Source organism: Adiantum capillus-veneris, chromosome 19, assembly GCF_014529385.1.
Source record: "Adiantum capillus-veneris isolate H3 chromosome 19, ASM1452938v2, whole genome shotgun sequence".
In the NCBI taxonomy this organism is placed as follows: domain Eukaryota; kingdom Viridiplantae; phylum Streptophyta; class Polypodiopsida; order Polypodiales; family Pteridaceae; genus Adiantum; species Adiantum capillus-veneris.
The window spans coordinates 47820650-47841988 of record NC_140949.1 but is presented as its reverse complement, the minus strand read 5'-3'; the positions used below and the strand labels follow the sequence as shown (position 1 = coordinate 47841988).

The 21339-nt window shown below is 39.6% G+C and overlaps 1 protein-coding gene across 1 annotated transcript; it reads right to left on the bottom strand.

The window, feature by feature from the left end:
- Window positions 1-9405: 9405 nt before the first annotated feature.
- LOC147433962 (uncharacterized) lies at window positions 9406-12772 on the bottom strand. Its single transcript, XM_086490580.1, has 4 exons — window positions 12552-12772; window positions 11953-12129; window positions 10498-11799; window positions 9406-10414 (listed from the first exon to the last, which is right to left on the bottom strand). The coding sequence occupies exons 2-4, from the start codon at window positions 12112-12114 to the stop codon at window positions 9752-9754; spliced, it is 2127 nt and encodes a 708-aa protein (XP_086346706.1). The 5' UTR covers window positions 12115-12129; window positions 12552-12772; the 3' UTR covers window positions 9406-9751.
- Between the last annotated feature and the right edge of the window lie 8567 nt (window positions 12773-21339).

The window sequence follows — 21339 nt, the reverse complement described above, 5'->3', positions numbered from 1 at the left end:
CCAACAATGCCTCTTATCCAGTTCAAGGAATTGGAAAGATTACGCTTACTGCTATCAGTAGTAGATCTTTCACACATTTGGATGCTTTGCATGTACTAGGGATCAAGAAGAATCCTTTATCTATATATGTACTTGCAAAACGTGGCCTTTTAGCCAAGTTTGTGGATGACATATATATTTTGTACAATCTTAGTTTTGGGATACTATTGTGGCGCCCGCTACTTTGTTTTGTAGACTATATAAGATAAAATGTGTGGAAGATTCAACATGCATGCTTTGTGATCTAAAAGCTATTTTAGATGCAAATATTTGGCATGCCAATTTTGGTCATCTAAATTTTGCTAGTTTGTTGCATTTGTGGAAATCTAATACAGGTGCTTCGTTGCCCCCTCTTGAGGCATCATTAAAACATGTATGTGAAGGCTGTATTTTGGGCTATACAAGGATGTTTGTGGTCCAATGCACATCCCTTCTTTTGGGAGTCATTTATACTTTGTGACTTTGATTGATGATTCTCTTGGCATGCATGGGTGTGTGCACTAAAGGCGAAGTCCAACCTATTTTTGCATAAGCAGTTTTTGCTTATGGCTAAAAATGTATCCAATAATAGTGTGGGCACCCTCTATTCTTATTGAAGGTCTAAAGAGTTCAATGCATTTTTGTCTAGTCATGGGATTAAGACAAGAGAGTAAAAAAGAGATGCAGGATGTATGGTCAAAACCCAAGATTTGCCACATACATTTTGGCTTGAAGCTGTCATGTGTGTTGCATATGTAGGTGTCCCACTAAAGTGTTGCAATCTATCACTCCTTATGAGGCTTGGCATAGAAAGAATCCATCCATTTTCCACTTGCGTGTGTTTGGTTGCTTAACTTATGTTTTGGTGCTTGAGAAACAACACAAGAAATTGAATGATAAAGCAGTGAAATGTATTTTTGTTGGAATAGTCTAGAAAACAAAGGTTACAAGTTGTAGAATTTGCAAACAGAGTGTATCATGATTAGTTGAGATGTTTTTGTGAACAATGCAGTTGACCCCTTGTTAACATTTACCAAAGAGACAGATACAATTTCATAAAATGTGTATGATGCATTGTTGCCTCTATTCAATGGTGGGAGTATGAATATAAATCCTAATGACGCACATGCACAGCCTATGCAGGTTTCATAAGAAGATTCAAATCAACAATTTTTTAATGCAAATTTACAAGATGTCATTGATGAGGATAGGGATAAAAATGAGTAGGCTACAACTATGCTAAGATGGCTAAACCAAACCTTGCCTGGTAGTAAATTGGATGCACCTCTATCTAGTTGTACTCATTCCATGTTTCAATATTCCTCTTCTACATCGTCATGCCAAGGGCCAAGACACACATGCGATAAAGGGGGTCTATATAGCTAGAGACAAGGGCCTATATATGGCATGATTGGGTGGAGAAATGCATGTGTATGCCCCCAGTCTCTTACAATGGTATCAAAGCTCAAGGGAGAGGGGTAGCAGGGAGAGGCGTGGAGGGCTTGGCATGCATGAGTTTTTGCATCTCTCTCTCTCTCTCTCTCTCTCTCTCTCTCTCTCTCTCTCTCTCTCTCTCTCTCTCTAACTCGTCAAAGCTTCCATGGCGAGCAATCCATGCGGGAATGATCCCCTGACCACAATCAAGGCACATTTTTGATGGGCATAAAACAGGGTGTGGTGAGGCTTGATGGGAGTGCCCAAGCATGATGAAGAGTGTTTGATTGTATGGGGAGAGTTGTCAAGGCCTGTAGCAAATATTGGAGCTTCATCTCTCTTTCACATAGGTCACTGCAACAATAAAACACCATGGTTACACACAAGGGGTTATGTATTGGGCACCCTCCTCAACTACAAGACCTGGCCCATGGCCATGGATGCCTTGCCTACCCAAAAAAACCTTATCTCCATAGATGCTTAAATTGGCCAAGGGCCGGTTTCCTCACACAAAAAGTAAGGGGGCACATTCCATTATGAAAATTTTGGACTAAAAAATGGGCCTTGTAAGAATTGTTGATGTGGCATAGCTTTCAAAAAGTGGGGATTGGTAAATTTTTTGCAAATAAGATCCAAACTTTTCGGAGGTTGGATATTTAGAATCTACTCTTCAAATGCTATCTATTGATATATAGCATGCATGTATCGGACATTGCCTTCATGTAGATCTAGAAAAAGGTGATTTTAGATTACCGTAACGGTAACAAAACCTGGCTGATTGAAAAAAAAAGGCATAACTTTCATAGAAGTCATCCAAACTTTTTGGACCTTGGATCTTTAGAATCCATTTTTAAAGAACTTTCCAATGATAGGTCATATCATGGGGTTCTAAACAATATTTAGAGGGGTCTACCGGGTTGCTTTCTTTTGTACAACTTTGATGATGTGGCACTCTTAAAAGGCCCAAAAATGAGTTCAAAATTTTCCTAATGAAATGCAAGTATGAAGGCTCATAGGCTTCAACCAAAAACCCCTGGATCATTGAAAGTCAACCAAGATTTCATGCATGATGCATGCGTAATTATGCATGCATGTATTGGCTTCTATAAAATATACGATGGTGGCGGATAAAGTTTGGTATGAGAATTAGCTGTTACAAGGGCTCAAGCTTGGGCAAAGTACGACTTCTTGGAGAATTTTTACAAGCAAAAGATTTTCAACAATTGAGACGAGAAGTAAGTATCAAATTAGAGTTTAACTTTTGCATTTGATTAAGTTTTACAGGTTGAATGAGCACGAATGTCTAACAGCGGTAGTAGCACCCAAAGTTGGGCTACAAGTTGGAGCTTATTCTGAGTTGTGTTGTGCAAAAGCAAGGATGACTGGCAAGGCTTCATAATCTCTAGGAGAAATATCTTGCTTCAAGGCGTTCAAGGAGAATTAAAAATGGTTGATAAGACATCAGAAAAGATAAGGCAAGGCCTATTAAATGCCAAGGAAGGGCTCTTTCTATCATGCCTATGCATGGTGAAGGAGGAAAATTGAATGATGCTCAGCATGGACGACCATTTGTTACAATTTCACAAGTTGACAGCGTAGTCAAACCTCATCATGTGGTGATATGAATCCGATGCCAACGGCCGGTGATTCAAGCCTTGGCACACAAGAAGGTGCGTCAAGGATGACACGTGGGAAAGTTTCAAGTTTTTTAATGTTTCGATGTATTTTTTGCCTTTATTTTACAAAGAATCTTAACAAGGTAAGCAAGCTATTTTGAAAGAAATAAAGGCAAGCAAGCCAAGGATACCTACTACAAGGAACCATTGGACAATTTAAGGTACGCTTTGGGAGTGCAATTAAGATATACATCAATTGCATGTACTTTTATGATTCTCAATACAAAGTAACTTTTGACAAGGTTGATTATCTACAAATGATCAACACTATCGATCCGATTTTGCTGTGACATATACATGTCGGCAGGAGCATATGTTGGCTATGAGCACAGATGCTCCATCATGTTTTACTCTTATGAGGTACTTATGGGAAGAAAAGCTTCAATTTTAGGCATATTTCATAAAGGCTTCCAAAGTTGAATTATGCTATCAGCATAAAAACTTGGGGGGACTTTGCAACGTGTCTAAATGATCTTTCAATGGGTATTGACATGAACAAACCCAAGGGACTTATATGGTACATACGACCGCTTTAAGTATCAGAATCCATGGCTATGGGCCGGACACAAACAAGATTGCAAATTTGCACCGAAAATCACTCTCCAACGAGCATTTGTTTCGTATTTTGAAGCAACTCGCAATAAGTGGGTGAAAAGGCTAGACAATTTCAAATTATTCTTGGTTTTTTGTGTTCCCCCTTGTACTTTCAAGGAATTAAGTTCTCAACTGCCAAGGTGTAGTAGTTAAATTCACTTAAACCAAGTTGTTTACAATCACTATTGGTAGCAAGATAGCCTTGCTGGTCTTAGTTAACTAGTTTAAAAATTTCCTTTTCAAAATCTAACCAAGGGGTTCCAATTTGAAAAATCTAAACAAGGGTTTTAAATTGCCAATGCAACACCCAAGGTTATCGATTAAATATTGTTTTCTTTTCACTAATCACTAGTTTAGTGTCTAGCAGCTCAAAGAAATATTGGGCCTCTGAGGATGGAATTTGGTAATATACCTTTCAAGTTTAAAAATTGACCTTGACCTCCGGTCGCATGACAAGGTCATGTAGGTGCAAAGCATTTTGGGAAAGTAGTGTACCAAGTACCAATTCTGAAACCTCTCACTTTCTCTCTTAACTTTTCATTATGATACGATCAAGGGTTCACTTTCTATCAAAACAATTGTAGGCCTACATGGTAGGGTTTTTTTTTTTGCACATGTTGTTAGTCACAAGGTATGCAACATGGTCAAGGAACTCATGGACTTCGGTTTAGCTAGTGTGGAGCAACGTTTATGAGGATCCCTCTCACTCATGTGTTTACAATTATCTCCACACACAAGTACATCTCGTACTTGATGGATGTTCTATTTCTTAACATCACTATATGAGACATATTCCACATGTGGAGAATATGAGTCTCTGAGACTAACACTAGCACATGTTTTCCTAATTATGTGTTGCGATAGAGTTCCTAGGTGCTGGTCAAATTTCCTTATTAGACCATTCTAAGTATGTAGTATTAGGAACAATTTCATTGGCTGGTCTTTCTTTGACTTGCCTCCTAGAAAAAAGGCCACTAGTACTAAGTGTGTATTTAAGTTGAAAAGTAAGCTTGATGTTAGTGTTGATTGCTGTAAGGCTAGACTTGAGGCAAAAGGGTATGCTCAAGATAAGAGCATTGATTTTGATGTGACTTTTTCTCCCACTTGTTATATGGCTACCATTCATAGCATTTGAGCTCATAATGGTTGGTGAGGACACCATTTGAACATAAAGACTACATTTTTGAATGGTGATTTGCATGAGAAAGTGCATGTATCATAGCCTTGTGGCTTTGTTCAAAAAGGGTAGGAAAACAAGGTGTGTAGTAGGCTCATGAATGCATTATATGATTTGAAGCAAGTACCACATACTTGGTATGAAAATACTCATACTTTCTTGGCTATATATAGTTTTTAAAATAGTCCAACTGAGAGCACTTTGTATGCCAAGCATGCACTTGATGTATTTTTTATCATTGTGCTCTATGTGGATGACTTGTTGCTCATTGGACCAAATAAGGAATGTATTGTTGATTTTAAGATTGATTTTGATGCTTCTTTTGAGATATCAAATTTGGGCCTTTTGGATCATTATTTGGGAATACAATTTAAGTAGGTTGATGGAGGTATTGCTTTGTGGCAAACAAAGTATATTGAGACACTGTTGCATAGATTCAACTTGAGTATTGCAAGCCAATCGCTACTCCAACTGAGATCAGTTTGAAGCTTAGTCTTTATGATGCTAGAGATTACTTTGATGCCACACTCATCGACAAGCTATTGGTAGCCTTAAATATGTATGCATTATAAGGCCAAATGTTCAATTATGGAGTCTCATAGGTGAAAAAATTTATATATAGCTTAGGGTCTACGCATTGAAAGGAAGTTATTCGGATCTTTTGTTACTTGAGTGCACTATAAATCCTCGGTTGTTTCATCCCAAGGGGGGATAATTGCTGCCAGATTTACATGCTTTTTCAGGATGAATTCGATTGCTGGTTGCTATGACACACGAGTGTCCACTAGTGGTTTTTGTTTTCATGCTTGGCAGGTCATGCATATCTTGGTCGAGCCATAAGGGGCATCTAGTGGTCACTTCTAGTTGTGAGACTGAGTACAGGACAACTTTCACGGCCACTGCTGAGTGCATTTGGTAAGCTTAGATGCCTTTTGACTAACTTGGGTGTTGGAAAAAAAATTGCCACCACCGTTTCTACTGATAGTGAGACGCGCTTTGGTAGTTGCAAGAATCCAATGCTCCATGCTTGCACAAAGCAGGTAGAGGTGCATTACCATCATATTAGAGAGAGACTATTTGTAGGAGAGGTTAGCCTAGGTTATGTGCCTATACAGGATAATCCGCTTATATTTTTCCAAAGGCTTTGCTTTGTGAGAAGTGCGAAGCTTTCTGCTAAGCTTTGGGCTTATTCGCATTTATTGATTGATCACATAGGTCTATCACTTCCCTATACATGAGTGCCAATTCATGTTCAACACATCATTCCCAGGAAGGGTTTGTTTTGGTAGAGATGGGAGAAGGCTTTGCTTTGTGAGAAGTGCGAAGCTTTCTGCTAAGCTTTGGGCTTATTCCCCTTTATTGATTGATCACATAGGTCTATCACTTCCCTATACATGACACTTCCCTATACATGAGTGCCAATTCATGTTCAACACATCACTCACATGAAGGGTTTGTTTTGGTAATGATGTGTGAACACACTTAGGACCATCGATGCACTTTTCCCCCTCTTTAGGATGTTTTTTCCTCTAGAACAAGCCTTATGTTTGTATTGGCACACTCAATAATACTACTTCTTCTGTTGTGTGATCTTGAGATTCTCTTTCATCTTCTCCATCTTTGTATGCATTTTTGCAGTCGTATTTCCAACATTTATAACCTATCACCTTGTTTTCTAGTATCTCAAAGTGTACCAATGCACTATAAGAAGAAGATTCAAAAATTTTGAGTAGTATTTTTGCAATTGGTGTTTATATTATTTTTTTCACATTTAGAATTGTTAAGTTGGTGAACTAATAGTTTATACACCAGCTATGAGTTAAGGTAGAGATGACATCTTTTTTCTTCAACAAACCTATAAGTAACATTGGGAAATAGAGAAGCTTACTAAGTTATATTTAAGTTACTAAAAAAAAAAGCAAACCAAATGACTACCCAGTTTGACCTCAATGAAATAGAAAGCCTACTCATTTCTAGAGTGGTCCAATGTCTCAGTCTGAGCAATGTTATGTTGCCTATTTGTGAGGCCAAATTTGATTGGAAAATCTAGCATTGGCCCATAAACAAAACAATTGCTCTGCCAAAAACAAAGGGAACTTACATCAAAATTTTCTACCAGGCAGATTGGTTTTTGCCACTTAACAGATAGTGGAGATTGGAGTGACTTGAGGAGAAGTGGGTAATAGTATCCTCCATGGCCTAGCATAATGAAGATCTTCATTTGGAAGGTAATGTGGGAGGCTTTACCAAAAGCGAGAGGAATAGGCACTAATCTATGTTCAAGATATAAAGCATCAATCGAAGACCTCCTCTGTCTTTTTAGAGACTACCCAACAACAGTAGGGTTCATGGAAAAAATTTGTAAATGGGTGCAAAGAACTTGGAAAATTCACTTTTTCAAGTATGATCTGATTCTAAGAGAAAAGGTGTTGAATAACCAAGCCATTTTGTACTACACAAAGATTGTTTGCTTTTGCTATTTCAAAAAAACTTGGAAAGCAAGAAACCTTGGAGTTTTTCAAAAGAAACCCTACAACAACCAAATTTGAAGAAATCATTCACGAGAGTAGTGAGTGGATACTCTCTATAGGTACACACAAAATGTCTGAAGAGTAGAAGCAAGCACTACTTGACATCGAATACTCAAAAAGCGCTAACTATGAGCTTCCAGCTACAAGTTGTAACCCACCTTGACTTGGCTTTATATGCACCCTTTTGTATCTTTGGGCTCCTCAAGGCACGAGCTATGCTTGAGGATTTATGTACGTTCACTTTTGACTTAATACAATACTACCACTCACAATTCTGAGTATGGCAAAAAAAAAAGAAGCTACTATTTCTTGCATATTTTATAAGCTGTATGAATGACTTTTCTAGAAATTTATCAAGTTTTAGCTGAGAACTTGTTCTTATCATTTGAAAAAGTTAGAGAGTTAGAAGTGCATGGAGTTGTTGGAGATGGTGGGTTATTGTAGTGGGATTCAAGTTTATATAGGAAGTATTGCCTGATGCCATTGAGAAGTAGGTGCCACTGTTACGTACAATGAGTGTAATAATGTTTTTTGCATGTTGTCTCTTGAGGAAAAAATAGATGGAAACAATTACTGACTACGAGCATACATGGTGCAACATGTGTAATATTTTAAAGGGCCTCGATCTATGCTTATAGGGTCTATTGAGGATGTTGCAAGTTCTAGAAGTTCTTGTGCTTGAGGTGTTTTGCCTACCTCTAAGCAAGCTCCTTGCGATGATAGAGATGCATATATTATGTCCTCATCGCATTCTTTATCAAATGTTCTATTATTTCATATATTCACTCACAAAAACAAGAAAACATGATAGTCTTAACAAATTTATTCAAGTCAAATATTGCTTATCTATGTAGACAGTCAGCATTCAAAGTTATTTGAAAAGAGGATGAAATAAGTATTGGTCTTTCAAAGGTTAAGACTCTCAAAAAACACTCAATTGCTATAGGTTTCCTGCTGTGTTGCTAGACACATATTAGATTTTTGTTTCGACTCGGAGATTTGTGTGACATTAACTAAGCTTTTGTGGTCGTTCGAAAGGGACAATGGTAGTGGCACCTCCAATGTTCTTCTTTGGGTTGCAAATCCCCTTCTGCAAACAACTACTACTATGAAAATTCTGACAAATAAGGCAATAGGATTTACTGTAAGGCGATCGATGACTTAAAGACGATATCCTACTCGATGAATACACAAAACAATGATAAGTGGGCACAATTTCCGTTTGAAGCTCTCATAAGGTTGCAATGTTGCATTTGCTATGCTGCTTGTAGAGGGAAAAGAACTCTCTCTCTCTGATACCCTTATCAATGAATCCTGGTAATTTCAATTGTGAAATTCTTCTCTTTGTACAAACATCACTTTAGTGAGCCTTCGTGAAACTTCACCTTGCTTTGTCTTAGTCTTGTTATGCTTGGTTGTTGCAATAGTGTGGCAAGCGTAATAAATCACCCCTTTTGAAGATCACGCGCTAAGAATTTTGAACCTAAAACCGTCGTTCATTCCAATTTAATACAATCATACCAGGAAGAGATTGGATGTTGTTAATGTAGACAATGCAGAAATGTAGAGACAAAGAGAATGCACGTAAGAGGTTATCCAAATCAACACATTTGGCAGTGAATTAGATGATTATTACAATGGGAACTCGAGGTCCTTATATACCCCTCCATTGAATTGCCCAACCCAATTCTCATGTCAACACATTTGGCAGTGAATTAGATGATTATTACAATGGGAACTCGAGGTCCTTATATACCCCTCCATTGAATTGCCCAACCCAATTCTCATGTCAAGTAAAAGAAAATAACTAAATCGACAAAACAAATAAAAAGGCTCACATTGGGCCTTGACTTGAGACACATAACTGTAACAGATATAAATATTGGCATACATTTGGCAGATGTATGCAAGTATACAAACCAAGAATGAGAGAGAGAGAGAGAGAGAGAGAGAGAGAGAGAGAGAGTCCCAAAAGAGAGCACAAAAGAATCAAGGGAACGATTAAGTGATGTACAAAAGAGAGTTCAAATACAAACATATCAGAAAAGGCCCTACGTTTTATGCTCTTATCTACCTACCTTGTTCTGACCCTTCACAAAAACAAAATTCTCCATGGTCAGCCCTATTGACAAAACCATATGTCTCATGCTCAACCCTATTGACAAAAACAAATGTCTCATGCTCAACCCTATTGACATCAGAAGTAGCTTCAATCGGTTAGAGGAGCCACCCATGTGGAGGAATTCAACCGTGAATCTTTCTCATCCATTTGCAGCAATCACTCGACTTCTACACCCGTATGCATAATTTAATCAAGCCCATTATTGAGATTTTACATGGATGGAACCCAAATTCACTGGTGATAAATTCAAGTCAGATTGCTCATTCTGCACCAATTCGAAGGACTCCTCTTGGTTCCCCTTAATATCAACAGAAATACTCTTTCCATGTTCAAACTCTGTGGTTGGCTCAGATTTTCTCCCTTCAAGTCTCTCTGCGCTATTGCTTTCCGGCAGCACATGCTTCAATTCAGGACTATCTGCTTCCTTATCTTCCCATGAGCTCGGCTCTAGAGCAGGATCCTGTGCCTTCTTGTCAAGCTCAGCTACCACAGGAGAAAGAGCATCGTGTCCTTGTTGCTCATGTTCAAGCATTTCATCTCTCTCAACAGGAAGCACTTCCATGGAAACAACAACTTCCTCAGAAACAGCTGATGACGACTCATTTTTGGAGTTCTTTGTGGTGTCGGTTGTTTTCTCTTCAGACTTAAGATACTCTATGACCATGTCATTTGTCGTAGTTCCAATGGCACTGCCACTAGATGCAAGCTTCTCAGTAAAACCCAAATCGGGCTGCTCTGTAGTGTTTTCTTCGTGCTTACGGAATGCCTGGACAGACTTAGGCTCCTCCTTAACCTCACAACTACTTGCTTCCTCAATGCTTTTTACACTAGCAAACTCACCAGCAGCTGCTTTGGAATCTACCTGCATCCACACATAAAAAGAAGTCTCAGCCTTAGTTTGTTTTATATGTATAGGTTCTAATTTGAATGCAGAGGCTTACTTACATGTGAAGGGAGCACATTTGCTATAGCTTTTTCGTTCTCTAATTCTCCATCGTTTTTGCTTTCTTTGTCATCAGCAAGCTGATGTTGCTCATCTTTTCTTTGCAGCCTACCAGGAACCTCTTCATTTTCATTGTCTTGCATAGTAACTGCCTCCTTGCCACAGGTCCCATCTGGAACCCCTCCATCCTCAACATGCACATTCATTATTGCACATTGTATGCAAGCCTTTCCTTCATTTTGCAACTCTTCTTTCTTACCTTGTTGCACCACACCCATGCACAAACCGGTCTCGTCATCCGCCTTGCTCTCTCCATATTGCACCCCTGTTTTCTCACCTTTTATGGATTCCCTATCTTGCACCCCTGCTTTCTCACCTTCTATGGATTCCCTATCTTGCACCCCTATTTTCTCAGTTTCCACAACCTGGACTCCTTCATTCTCACCTTCACTGGCCTTCTCTTTTTCTTTGAATGTGGCCTTCTCACTCCCCAAATAAGACTGGGAAATATACTCAGCTTGCTGCACCACTGGCGGCTTGCAGGTTTCCATTGTACCTTCTTCATGTTGAGTCGCTAATTGATGAGCTCCCACAGTTTCCTCCACCTCTCTAAGCCTAGCCTGATGTGCTTGCAATTCTTTTTCTACAACACCTTCCATGGAAGGCCCCTCTGTCGTGCCCTCACTCTTGCTTTCAGATGCCATTCTTCCTGAGCTTTGGTTTCCTTCAACTTCTTGCTCATCTCTGTCAATTACACTCTCCACAGATTCATCATTCACTGCTCGAACATTTGCGGCAGCAATTTCCTTAGCCTTAGAACCTTTGATATCATGCAGAACCTCGTCCTTACAAATGCTTCCTGATGAGTTGGGTTCAGGACATGGAAGATCACCTTCTTTAGAGTGCGATGTAACGCTGTAAACCTTGCCATCAGCAGGCTCCGACAAAGTATGATCATCTGCTTGTTGCTCTGATGCAATGGAGGGAGTGGACACCTCTTCAATGGTAAGGTCTGTAGCTGATTTAGAGGCCGCGTCATCTAAGATGGCGCTGGGTTCACTTTTTTGTGCTGTTTCCAGAGGGAGCAGAAGCTCTTCTGCTTGTCTGCATTTATCTGCGTCTTGGTGAGCTAGGTCAGCGAAAACGGAGATAGGGCTGCAGGGCTTATTCTCTTGCTGCTGCGGAAAACCTTTGGATGCTGCCTCTGCGTTTCCGGCGCACTCGCTGTCGAGGGGTTTAGGGTCCTGCAGCAGTGCTTGCAGAGTTTGTGGGTTCTCGACCACAACTTCCCCGTCCCGGTGGTGCTGCCATCAAGTGTTTAACAGCCTATATTAGCAAGATCTCACAAGCATATACAAAATACCAAGACTTGTATGCCCAGTCTTTTGCACTGCCTTACTCACAAATAATTGAACAATTTGTATTGCTAAACTTCAAATACAAAATTAAATTTAAACCTGAATGAACAAGCTTTGAAGTGTGTGTTGAGAGCCTTTGTATGGTGAGGCGTTACTTGGGTCAATGGCTTTCAGGCCACTTAACAACAAGTTTAGCTCCGGATTGGAGGCATTACGGACCTCACATTCCGCAGTTTGAGGTTTGCTAGAGCATCCCCCCATTCCTGTAGATTGTAACTGCACACAACCAAGCCATTAATAGCATGTACAATGGAACTTTAATTCACAATTTAAGAAAGCAAATATATCAAACTTGCTCTTGACAGGTAATTAGTCACACTTTGAAAGGTTTATTCATGTGAGCTTAATATCTTAGTAATTGACTCTTCATTAGGCAATAATTTCTAAGCATGACCGTAGTCCAGCTAAATTCTACAATTAACCACAAAGAGAAGAACAATGATATCTCTTGCGTACATAACATGAGTCAAGCAATAAATCTCAGCAATTTTTCTATGCAAGACAACTAACTAGCAGGACCCTCATGCTCAATTCTAAAGAGTTGCACACACTCTAATGCTCAATACAGAAGAATTTCACACGTACTCACAGAACAGGCAATTCACTTCAACACTTAAAACAATTTCTATGGAAGATACCTCCTTCTTCTTTTCTTCTTTGTATGGAGTAGGATAAAAAAGCTTCAAGTTTACTCGAGAGAGTGGGAGCCAAAAGCATGAAGCTCCTGTTATCTAGAATTCAAACTAGAGTTTGCCCTAAAAAGGAGTGAAGGGATAGTTTTTCCACTTGTTGAGAGGGCCATGATCCTCTTGTTTCAAAAATTTGAAATAAAATTCTTGGTAGGTGTGGAGAAGGAAATGATAACATCACACAAAGGACACTCATTGTCACACTTGGCAAAATTGGAAAGGTTTTGGAAATCATTATGAAGGCATTGTTGTGGAGGGTGGGGCAAAGACAAGATTGATGATTGCAAAAGACTCAAAGAAAAGAGTATAATGTATTGACTATTGCAAGCTTTCTCACAAATTTCTCCAATCTCCTTTCTTTGTAAGTCCTACTCCTCATCAAGTCTTGTCTTCCTTCCATGTGGGCTTCCCAAGTATGGTCCTTTCTTCATCCAAAGTAGGTTCAAAGTATGTGCATAAGTATGATTCAAGCAAAGTATCAAAAAACATTTGTGCATTTTCTACAAGCGATACTTTTCTTTTTTGTCTCCCATGCCTTTAACAACTCAGCATAGATGATGCCTAGCCTACAAGCCTTTGCCGAGGATGTATTTGGGTTCAAACCAGCTCAACAGCTCTGCTTTGTGTATTTGACCACCAACGAGTCGATATTGTTCACCAAAAATTGACCTTTATTGTATTTTTTAATTGGCTAACATCACAAAATCTCAGCTAAATATCAAGCTCATCTTGATGAATACTAGCTAAATTTTACACATTTTAGTGTAAAAACTATCACTTTTTTCATATTTTGACACACAGAAAGTGAGAGCATTCTACATGTGTCCTTCTCACTGGTTGGAAAAGAAGTTTTTGGAGAGCATTGCCAGTAAGTGACAGGGGTGGCATAGTCTCTATCATTAGTAAAATTTTTCCATCAAACAAAAAAGCAAAGAAGGTAATATTTGATTTATAAGTTTGTTGTGCATACCCATGTGAAACATTTCCATTAAAAAAACCAATTAGTGGGCTAATTTTATGATGAAGCAGAGGAGATGGAAAAGTAAGAAGTTTAGAAATTGATTATTGGCTTGTGTGTGTGTGTGTGTGTGTGTGTGTGTGTGTGTGTGTTTTTTCTTTGTTGTGTCTTTTTTTTCATTTTTTCCTTTTTTTTTGGTTTTTGGGGTTGTTGGGTGGTTTTTTTTTGGGGGGGGGGGGGGGGGGGGGGAGGGCGAGCACAAGAAGATTTAGAAATTTTCTCATGTAGGAAGACCGTGTCTTTCTCATTGTTTTTCATACAATGCATAACATCATGAGCTTCTACTCGAGAGGCCCTGCATACCTAGCTAGTTACGATTGGGGGCAGGGGACCATCGGCCCCCTCACTGGGCCGGCGATCCCCTGGCCCCAATCGTACCTAGCTAGGTATGCGGTGCCTCCCTCACAGAAGCTCATGATGTTGAGGTAAGTCACAATGTGAGAAATATTGTAAGAATTTGTTGTTGTTTTTTTGGGGGGAGGGGAGAAGAAAGAGAGAGAAAAGAAGGGGGGGGGGGGGGGGGGGGGGGGGGGGGGGGGGGGGGCGCAAAAAAGGTTGTATCTACTTAGATGAAAAATGCACATCTTTAGTCATTTACATGACATTTTTTCTTGCTTTGATAGCAAGCAACATCCATGAGCACAAAAGCTGTCGAAAGATTCTACTAAAGTCAAAGAAACCTTGCGCATGCTCCAAGCCAAGATGCCTTTTTGGTTGAATTGAAGAAGTAAAAAATAAGTACAAGACAAGCGCATGCTCCAAGCTATAACGCACCTTTTCATTTCAGCCCAAAAAGAAAACAAGCTTAGCTTGGACCGACAGGGCTTTGTTGGTTGAGTATTTATGGTCTGCTACCTAGGTCATGGGTTCGAGCACAGCCAAGGGACCCTAGTAATTGCTCACGGACGTTCTCTTGTAACATCATGGGCGGGAATACCCATACTATTATTGAAAAAATTTAGAGGTAAATCTCAAAATTAGCACTTGTGAGAGAGAGAGAGAGAGTGTGTGTGTGTGTGTGTGTGTGTGTGTGTGTGTGTGTGTGAGAGAGAGAGAGAGAGAGAGAGAGAGAGAGAGAGCTTTTAGGGCCAAAAGGAAGAAAGAGACCTCAGGGAAAAGAAGTAATAGAGAGATTTGAAGAGAGAGAGAGAGAGAGAGAGAGAGAGCTCTTAGGGGCGAAAGGAAAAGCATGAAATGCACCAACTTTGAGATGCATTGGCATTCATCCATCATATGAATCATATGAAGGTCAAAAATTCCATGAGTCTTCATTAGAAGGGCTTGTTAAAAAATTGTCCTTCTATAGGAAAGTACAAGCGATCATGTGTGCTCATAAGGACGTTCGTATGGATTTGCACGGGATGTGAGCGATGTGCTATAGCATTAGAAACTGCAAAGTAGTATGTCAAATAGGAGGCTTTTCTAGTGTCCATGTGCATAGGCCTTGGCTAGGCTGACCAAAAACTAAGCTATGAGCATGGTCCTAATTGCATGGCTACTCTAGTAGAGAGATTCTTTTCAATGCAAAAGGAAACTTTAATAGTATCAAAAACATAAACACTACAGAAAGTTGCAATAGAAGTTGGCTGAGCTTGTTCTCTAGAGTTAAGGCTACTTCTTCTTTATGTCTGGTGGCCAAGGATTTGGCGGATATGCAAGCTTGAATAAGAAGCAATCTAACTTAGCCCTAGAGCTATGCAATCATCTAGCCTATCTACCCACCCATGAAATAAATTGTTCTGCACCAGACTTATGATACTAGCTCTTATGGAATGCCAAAATTTTTATACCAGAATTTGACCAGCGTTTGCATCCATTGAGGGTTGAGTCCATTGCGATCCCCTCAATGAGCCACATTCTATGTTAATATCACTAACTTTGGTTGGCACCTTTGATATAGAAGCTGAGCAACATGTGCATATATTTTGCACAATTAAGATGAATATTAGAGGATGCATCTTGCCTTTTGTCAATATGCATCTTGTCATTTGTCAGAATTTGACCAGCATTTGCAACCCATTGAGGGTTGAGTCCAGGGCTAGAAAAACACATTTTTCCTAACCGATCAAAATAAGGGGAAACTTGAAATTCTCCCGGTTTTCAGGTCAAAGTTTGAAGCTTTTGCCGGTAATTACACTAAAACTTGTGTAAATTTGCCGGTTTTCTTAAAGGCAAGCTTAAAATCTAACCGGAATTTTGTAATTTGAGCTGGTTAAAATACACTAGACCCCGGTTTTTTTCTAACACTGGTTCAGTCCATTGCGATCCCCTCAATAAGCCACATTCTATGATAATATCACCAACTTTGGTTGGCACCTTTGATATAGAAGCTGAGAACATGTGCATATGTTTTGCACAATTAACATGAATCTTAGAGGATGCATCTTGTCATCTGCCAATATACCACCAAAATTTAGTGAGAGGGGTACATGATTTCTAAAAATCAACCGCCAATTAAAAGAGCACATTAGCATGAGGAAATTTTGAAGCCAATTAAAAAAACTCCTGAGTTCGAGAAGAAAGGGGAGAAAATAACCAATTAATCTCTTACTAAATTCACCTTTGGTGCAAGTACTTCCAACAATGCATCCATCCCCCCAGAGTTGAAGCTATTGAAGGTAGGAAAACAACATACCCCATGAGATTCCAGCGTATTTACACACGTGGCATATAGTTAGAGAAACCATGACTCCGAGGGTCCATGAGGCTTACATTGAAAAGCAGATAGCTTGAGATACCTACTTCATTTGAAACAGTCCTCATCCATGCAATGAGAACAATGTTTATGCCAGACAGTCTACGATATAAAGTTGTGATGCAACCTTGGACTACCTACTAGATGGTATGGTCCCTCCAAACTTAGCGATGAATTCAATTTGGCAAGGGCCGTGTATCATTGAGCAAGAGCTAGGAATAGACATTCCCAAATGAATCAGGTACACAACAAGCACATAATCATTTATCTGTTCAAGGGCAAAAATATTCTTGGTAACCTAAGGCAAGGAGGAATTTTCTTTGACTTTCAACTCCAATATTTCAAAATTCTACCTTGATCTTAAGTGAGTGATTGGAAGGAAACACAAAAGTATGGCAAAAAAAAAAAAAAAAAGTTCTCTTCAATTCTAATTACCCCCAAGGTATTTAGCTAATCTATGCATTGCTTTAACATGAATAACGCAATTATTAACAAGCTTAACACAAATCCAATAATATGTAGTGTGCACAAGAGATTCAATTGTAAGCTAATTTGAGTGCACTCCCTCTTTTTTTTTTTTTTGGAAAAAGAGGAAAAGGGGGGGGGGGGGGGGGGGGGGGGGGGGACCCTTTAAATTTCAAAGAGTCTCATTATTAAGACAAGGGTACATCTTTCACTTTGAACAACCAAATGAATTTGTAATTATTTGTGGTTGCAACTTGTACAACTTGGGGTTAGGCATTGATTGGTGCATGTGTTGCTATAATATTATTCCCATTGGCCTTATACATGATTGCCATATCTATGTTTGGTGGAGCAACATGCACATGGTAATCACTATCCACTTTCACTATCGAAGTTGTATCACTCATGATGATGACGAGTGGTAAGCTTTTTAGAACCAAAAATTGTTGAGTGCACCCCTTATGACTGAATGGGGGTGCAATATGGTTTCAATATAAGTCCAACTTCAAGAGAAAAAAAGGTCCCCCCCCCCCCCCCCCCCCCCTCTCTCTCTCTCTCTCTCTCTCACACACACACACACACACATTCATTTTGAGGGTGGAGTATTTCATCCACTATTCTCTCTCATTGGCACAAGAGCAAGGTGCCATCTCTTTGTTTCTATTTTTATGTGTGCCCGGGAGGATAAACTTTGTGAAGCTCCCCTCCTCCTCTCTCTTCTGTTTTGAAGGACATCAAGAGGACTAGCATTGTATTTCCAGAGTAGTCGGATGATAGTTAGAGAGAGAGAGGTGGGGGTGCTTTGCTTAATAAGACTTGCATTCTTCATTGTACACACATGGTTGGCTCCTATACAAGCAACAATGACACCTATTGAAATGGTATGTACTCTTGCGTGCTTGTGTGTGTGTGTGTGTGTGTGTGTGTGTGTGTGTGTGTGTGAGAGAGAGAGAGAGAGAGAGAGAGAGAATGTGTGATTGTCATCACTTTTTGATGTGATACATTTGAATCACTTGCATAAGAAAAAAATTATTAATTTTCTCATCCAAAATATGTGCTTTGCTCCAAAAATGGTAAGAGGGTGTGCATTCCTATCTAAATAGAAAGGAGTGGAGGAGGCCAATTCAGGTTAAACAAGTGATAAAATCACAAGGCCTACGACAGAAATTGTTTGTTGGCTATTTACAACATAAGCTACTATTCATAAAATTCTAGGAGATTTTTCAAGATTAAGCAAGCTCTCTCTACATTTTTCTAATCAAAAAAATCAAACAATAAAATGGGTATCTAACAAAACATACCGAGGCATTACTAATGATACTTCCACATAGTGAAAGTCTCTGTATTAACATTTACCAATGGAGTTGGAGGACTCACGATGGTCACCTTGTGCGTTAAAAGCTCTAAGCTAACGAGCTAATTTAGCAAATGGTTGGGATCTGTGCAATGATATGGCCAAAATCATTGTGTTGGCAACGGTGGGCGGCGGCCCAAGCTTGAAAATTGCAACCCTTCCTTTATCCGTAGCCCTGCATTTGCCTAGCAAAATTTTTGGAGACCTTCCCACCGAAGGCCACTTTGGTAGAGGAGCCCTTCATTAAGGAAGGGATGGCATTCTCTTGGCCTTCCCCGGAAAGGGCCACTTTTTAAAATGCCCTTCCAAGGTTAAATGGACGCTGGAGCTTGGGAGTCCAGGTTTGATTTATAGCATAAGCCCAAAGGTAAGCAACTTTAATAAAATTGCGAAGGTCGAGACAACCTTGAGGTTTGCATGCAGCTGCCAGCACACCTACTCCATTTACTTACTCTATTTGATTTTGCAATTGTGATTCACAACTAGTGACTCGCGAGCGAAGTTGGAACCAATATAGCTGCGCACTCCACGGGTTCAATTTTCAAAACTCAAACTCTAGAGCAGTGAGCAGTCGAGACTCAAGAGATTGCATGCGACTCGCCAGTCGCTCGCGAGGGCTGCATCAGCCTACGCAACAACGATGATCAAAACTAGTTGTCACCTGGTCCTAGAATATTGGCCGCATTGCCCTAGTCTCTATGTGTAGCCCTCATTGTGGAGGAGGATGCAGACGCATTAATCCATCTACATATTGACGCCCAAAGCTTGTCCTGGCAATTTACAATGTCGATGCAGGCATCGTCTTTGCGCATGATCATGCCATCGAGTTAGGAGTCAGGACTCGGAGTCAAGAACTGTAAGGATGACACAGGGTGAAGGCTTCTTTCCTGAGGCCTCTTGATTGTAGCAAAAGAACATCTCAGCAAAGCCTAAAGGTAATCTTATGCTTTTTCTCGTCGAATCGCCAAGTCCCTTCTTGTGTGTGCGTGCGCTTGCATCATAGTTGAGATATGTGCATTGAATAGATGTTACAGGTAAAAGGAAAATATATTTTGTATGCTATTGAAATTTGTAGTAATCGGTGGGTGCGTTCGTCAGTCATGTGAGGACATCACCTGGCTCTAGTGTAAGCTGCACACTTACAAAGATCATACACAGGCCTTTGTATCAATTTCTTTGGCGGCCTTTCCGAACATGGACAACTATGGTACCTATAGAGAAGACTTTTAGAATCATAAATATATAGCTGGACTTTTTACAACCTTGGGTTGCAGATGATTCTATGAACCTAAGTTCCAATTTCGCATCGACATCACGCATGTTTTGTTTTCTGAGAGATGGTAGGGATTTGTTTCTGCAAACTATCTGTCCTACACAAATCTCGCCATTTATTTTCTCGAATTTGCATTCAAGTATATGCATTGCAATTTGGAGGCTATGCTGTAAATGATGTCTAAGGTATTTAAGGACATTTTCTTCCTTCTTACGAGTAGAGCAATCAACTGGTGTTAATTTCAATAGCAGCATGACATAGGTGCTCATATTGTTTTGGCTTGTGAAAAGGTTGGAGAAGGGATGTCTTTTGTTTGTTTTCAACAAGTTAGTCACTTCAAAGATTACCATTTATTAATTGCATTTCACAGATTCAAAAGTAGCATGTGCATGTTTTGGTTTTTCGAAGTTTCGTATAGCTTAATGGAGGAGTGAGACTCGAGAGTATCATGCGTGCATTGAACTCCATGGTATAGTATGGTCTCTTGCATGATGACATATTACTTTATCTATAAAGCTGACATCACTTGCCTAAAGACCTCAATTAATGTTGTGTACAACTGAGCAGACACAAAACCAGTTGAAAATCTATGAAAAGTATATACTGGTCCAGAACTGAGAAAAAATGAAAAAGGCAAAAAATATATATAGAGAGAGAGAGAGATGCTAAATTTTTTGGACGAACTACTGATGTACCATTTTTGCCTTGCAGTTCTGATACAAAGAAATCTCATTTATGATGTTTTATTTGAGAGACTGGAATTCAGTTATATGTTTACTTGAGGAGCTATATTTTACTTGAGGACCAGAGTGCTTATTCCTTGCTTGGACCTTGGTATGTGAACTTACTTTTGAAGCGTATTGTGTTCATGCTATATGTGCTCTTTTCTATATTATGAAAGTTAATTTTAAAACTTGCTTGCATCTTGAATGAGTAGCAATGATAGCTATGCATTATTAGTGTAGATTCATTTGAATATGGAAAGCGATAAGAAGAAGAAGTAGGTAGACCTTTCAAGCTTTTATAAAGCTGTGGAAGGAAAAAGCAAGAGAAAAGAGAAGGAGTTTCAAAAGCAAAAAGCTCGAGTCATAGAGGAGCTTTTTGGAGAAGGCCCAGAGATAGGACAAGATGATAACGATGAAGCCCAAGAAGTGCAAGATACAACCAGCTCGGAACCAATTCCTAAAGCTAAAAAACTAATAAAATGGAGGCCAGCTTGGAAGTTTGAGCACAAATGGGCATATCCAGTGGTAGTTGAGGGACATGTTAGAGTAATGTGTGAGTGGTGTGTCTATTGCAAACAAAAACCCCTTTTGCAAATAAAGGTTCATCTACACTCCAGCTTCCTGCTCTAAATGAGCATAGTGCTTCAGATGAGCATAAGCTAGCTACCTTGAAGTGGGCAAACAAGGAAAAGAGGGTATGCATTCCTCTTCCCGAGTATGTCGCAACATTTGAAGACGAGGAGAAAATACGTGTGATCACAATAATGTGGTAAATTTACTTCATTGTGAAGTGTTTTGGGCCTATGAAGCTCTTTGAGAAGCTTTGTCTTCATCAGATTGAGCAAGGGTTGCCAAATATGCCTCACCATATAGATTATGGTACTTATTTGAATCGAACGGCTGGTATGGAATTCATACAAGCAATCAAGGACGTGCTTTGGAATGCTTTATGTGGAGAAATTCAAGCAAGCCCTTGGTACTCACTCATGGTAGATGATAGTACAGATAGGGGGAAAGAGGGTCGTCTCATTGTTTATGTCAGTTATTTGAAAAATGGGGGTAAAGGTGAAAATCATGTTACATTTGTCAAGCTTATAAAAAGTGATGATGGTGGAGCAGAAGAAGCTAAATATGATGCTCTTGTGAAATTGCTAAAAGAGATGGGGCTATCTATCCATAAACTTGTATCACTTGCGACTGACGGGTG